Consider the following 4,181-nt stretch of genomic DNA (forward strand, 5'->3'; position numbering starts at 1 on the left):
TCATTATAGGTTCTCATTTACCTTTAAATTCGTTATCAGGGTTTTAGATGTTGCGACACCTTGGGGCTTACATTTGTGGTGTCGTAATGTGTGTGTGTTTGGGATTTTCGATTTGTAGACAGGCTTTTGGTATGAATGTATGTAAAAGAAATATTAAGGGCACAAACCCTCTTTTAATAGACCCTTTACTAAACCTTGTAATTTCTACATGAGGGTTTCCCTTTCGAACATATATTGTTCATTATGTATTGTATTTTAATTTTGGATGCTTCAAGGGGAACATGAGGGTTATGGATAATATTGCCAAGGCTATGGTTACATTTTTTCATATAATGTGCTCCATGAATATCATCTTAGTAGGTTTATTATCTCTATTATGGATAATTTGTCATTTTTCTTTTAGAGTTAAGTCGAGTTAAGTCTTTATCTCGAAAATTATTTTCTATGATACATGGTGGAATAGTAATATTTCTTTATTTGCTAGTTTCTTCCTAATGCTTTTAGGAGAACAACTATGTGGCTTATATGATCTTTCTTGCTTTTCTTGATACAATAATGGTTTAGTGTAATGTTCCTTCATAACATTATTCTTTTATTATATATATGTATATGTACTTCTCTATATTTTTAACATAAGGAAATACTATGTTTCACTTTGAAGAATTCATACATGTATTTAGTTATTTCATTTCCAACAAACAATTAATGTTGTTCAGTATCTATCATATATATGTATATATTTATATATGTCTATTCCAGAGACCTATTGGACCCCAAACTCTTGTTGGTTTAATGAATCCTAGCCCCATTTGGTTAGGACTACCCCATTTGGTGATTATGATGGGCTTAAGAACAAGGAAACTTATTCTTTACAAGTATACACATCTAACCTGAACATAAGCCCAAAACCTACCTTAATATATATATATATATATATATATATATATATATATATATATATATATATATATACACTTACCTCTTGTGCCAGAACATCCACTTTCAAATCCACTTCTTATAACCAGATGGACCTTTGTCCTAACACCTATTCATTTACCTGCAACAGACATAGTTAGCCAACAACTAATACAAAATTATGATACCTTACATTTATGTTCAACAACAACAACATTTTACTACTAACATCTACATCTATAGTAACATCTAATCTACTTTTTACTACACAATTTCAATATTCACATTTCTTTAGTAAACATCTACTCTACTTCAACTAATCTTATATTTATCTAAGTCTTCTCCATGATGCTCCCAACCTTGAACCAACTCTTTGTAGTTCCGCGGAGCTCCACTCCTAGTTGTTAGGAAAATTGTGCAAAAATTTTGGTTAGGATTCACTTTATGAACCCTTTAAGAGTGTCCTCCTAATGTTCTAGGTTAAACCAATCTTTCTCTCCCACTTGTATTCTCTTTTAAAGGTAATTGTCTTTATCTCCCACAATTCCTTGTATAGAAACTACCACATGACATTTTTCTCCACTCATGCCAAGTCATGCCAGTTTTTAATAATGGTCTTCTGTCATTTTTTTTTCTTTTTTCTCAATAATAATGACAAAAATAAGATTTTTTTTTTTTTGTTTCTATGTGACAAAAATAAGTGTTTTTTTCTTTTTTCTCAATAATAATGACAAAAATAAGATTTTCTTTTTTTGTTTCTATGTGACAAAAATAAGTTTTTTTTTTTGTTTTTATGTGCCAAATGACATCAACCTTTTTTAATCTCTCAAAATAGCTTTAACATATTTCTATAAAAATAAACATGACAAAAAAAATAATATCTTGTTCCATTATTGAACATGTATTTTAATTTTTCCAAGCAGCAAATAAATATAAAAATTAATATGGAAAATCACTATAGTAAAATTTCCTAGAGTATTACAACCCGTTACGTTGCCTTCATCCACGACATTGCATTGCCTTCTTTTAAGAATGGGTGGTACCGTGGTATGTTTCAAGATCCATCCATTCAATCTCATTTATTTGGAATCAAAAGTTATTAACATCGGATCAATTTGTAGTGTGGTTTTAATTGAAATTCTTAGTTCTTACTTTGTTATCCAAGTTTGTTAATCTTACTCTACATTAATGTGCCATCGGCACTGCTCATATTTCTTCCAAATATTAATGGCTTGTTATAATTTTCATGGCGGGGCAGTACATGAAAATTTCAAATTTGATAATGCACTTGATTTCTTCCAAAATTAATAGCTTGTTATAACTTTCATGGCGGGGCAGTTCATGAAAATTTCAAGTTTGATAATGCACTTGATTTCTTCCAAAATTAATAGCTTGTTATAATTTTCATGGCGGGGCAATTCATGAAAATTTCAAATTTGATAATTGACTTGACAGGCGTGTACTTATTTGAGATGCCGAGACCAAAATGTTGCTATGAATGAAAAAGGAAACATTTAAGCACGTATGCTTGATTATCTGTACTTGTCTATTTGTTATTAATGTTCTATGTTGTGTTTCAGTTTCAGTGCGAGAATTTATTCCTTAATTTCGTCCAAAACAATAACAATGAGATTATGACCGTCAATGGCATCTCTAAGGAAGCACTCTATTTTCTTGGAAATCGGGATATTTTATTATAAAAGTAGCTGAATGGTGTTATTCGTAAAATAGATTACAAGATAAACTTCTGCCAAATATGGCTCTGTACTCTAAGTAGCTCATCAACGTCTGCAGCTAAATGAGTAATATATCCATCTTTTACATTATGTATCCTTAATAATCTCTCCCTATATGCCTAATAACCTGCAAGCAAACATACACATAATAAGTTCGAGATGATCCGAAAGACTGCAGTGAAGTTGATCTACACACATCAGAAAATATATAGTTATAATCCCAACAACAATCAACAGTAGCAGGAGTAAAACTATACAAATTCTACATTTATGCAGAGAAAACTATACAAATTCTCTATTAATGAGGACGATTTAGGCTTGTAATAGGTATTGCTTACTGACATACAACTTTCTCCAGATTGGCATGAAACCAATACATTGTATAAGAAATATTAAAGATAGCACAACGGATAATTATAAAGAATAAAAACGTACCTTCTCAGTCGACAATGGTGCTCCGCATTTGCTTTGGAGAATCTAATACGGCGGCGGAGGAGACTTGTAGGAGTAGTGGTGTGTAGGTGGGGAGGAGTGGACGGGTGGTTTGGGGTGGGGAGGGGGTAAAGTGGGTAGTGGTTTGGGGGGAGCAGGACTTACGACATGGGTTGGGGGAGGAGGAGATTTGTATCCGTATGGCTTTTCTGGAGTAGCTTTTGGTGGCATGGTCACTGGAGAAGGTTTATGGTCTTTGTGGTGTTCGTGGTGGGGAGGAGTTGGCCATGATTTTGGTGGTGAAGGAGGAGGAAGGGGCTTCTCAACTGGTGGAGGCTTGGCATATGGAGCGGGAGTTGGTTTTGGTGGAGAAATCTCCACCTTGGGAGGAGGTGGAGATTTGTACTTGTATGGAGGGGAAACTGGCACCGGCTTCGGAGGAGGTTTGCTGTGCACGGGCGGTGGTTTCTCCACTACTGGTGGCTTGGGGACGGGTGTGGGTGCAGGGGGCGGCTTATAATGGACTGGAGATGGAACATGTGATGGAGGAGGAGGTGATTTATAAAGGTAAGGCTTCGGAGGTGGGGAATTATGGTATGAGGCAGCGGAGGGATCCGCAGAATAAATGCAGCTAACAACGAGAACCAGCAATAGCTTACTAATGAAAGACATCGCTGCAAGGAGAGCCATCTTCTGCGTAGCAGTAGAGAGCTCCAAAAGCCGAACTGGGTCGTATATGGTTATAGTTGATCGGTATTTATAGCATTTTTCGGATGCAGCGTGGTGGTGGAAATTCTTGTAGAGAGGCTTTGCCGGTCAATTAGGTACGGCGTTTTCTTCTTTTAAAAATATTTCAAAGTTCAGCTTTTCCTAGGAAGTCGGTTGCTGCACGCAACAGTGACGCCACTGTCGTTTGCATCTCAGTCCCGTGGTGTTTGCTTAAGAGTCCAACTGTCCTTTTACAATTCCTCACGGAGACATGAAAAATATTATTCGCCGCGTATGATTTTTAAAGTTGACAATGAAATCATGAAAGAGCTGGATGTGATTGGTGAATATTTTTCTGTGCAGCAGAGTCAAATGCCATTGGCACGTAAG

At 35.5% G+C, this 4,181-nt stretch overlaps 1 protein-coding gene across 2 annotated transcripts; it reads right to left on the minus strand.

The window, feature by feature from the left end:
* Positions 1–2,584: 2,584 nt before the first annotated feature.
* On the minus strand, positions 2,585–3,827 carry LOC149147701 (uncharacterized). 2 transcript variants are annotated; one of them, XM_089439465.1, is made up of 2 exons: positions 3,087–3,827; positions 2,585–2,778 (listed from the first exon to the last, which is right to left on the minus strand). In XM_089439465.1, the coding sequence occupies exon 1, from the start codon at positions 3,771–3,773 to the stop codon at positions 3,129–3,131; it is 645 nt and encodes a 214-aa protein (XP_089295591.1). In that variant the 5' UTR covers positions 3,774–3,827; the 3' UTR covers positions 2,585–2,778; positions 3,087–3,128. The 2 variants fall into 2 exon arrangements, with proteins under 2 accessions (XP_089295591.1, XP_089295592.1); XM_089439466.1 differs by having other exon boundaries at positions 2,585–2,839.
* Positions 3,828–4,181: the final 354 nt, after the last annotated feature.

This window comes from Pinus tabuliformis, chromosome 9 (genome assembly GCF_031772625.1).
Source record: "Pinus tabuliformis cultivar Carrire ecotype Pingquan chromosome 9, CPIR1, whole genome shotgun sequence".
Lineage (NCBI taxonomy): Eukaryota > Viridiplantae > Streptophyta > Pinopsida > Pinales > Pinaceae > Pinus > Pinus tabuliformis.

What these genes read in the sequence shown, in the direction of transcription:
- LOC149147701 (XM_089439465.1), bottom strand. Translation starts at nt 3,773, where the DNA reads ATGGCTCTCCTTGCAGCGATGTCTTTCATTAGTAAGCTATTGCTGGTT.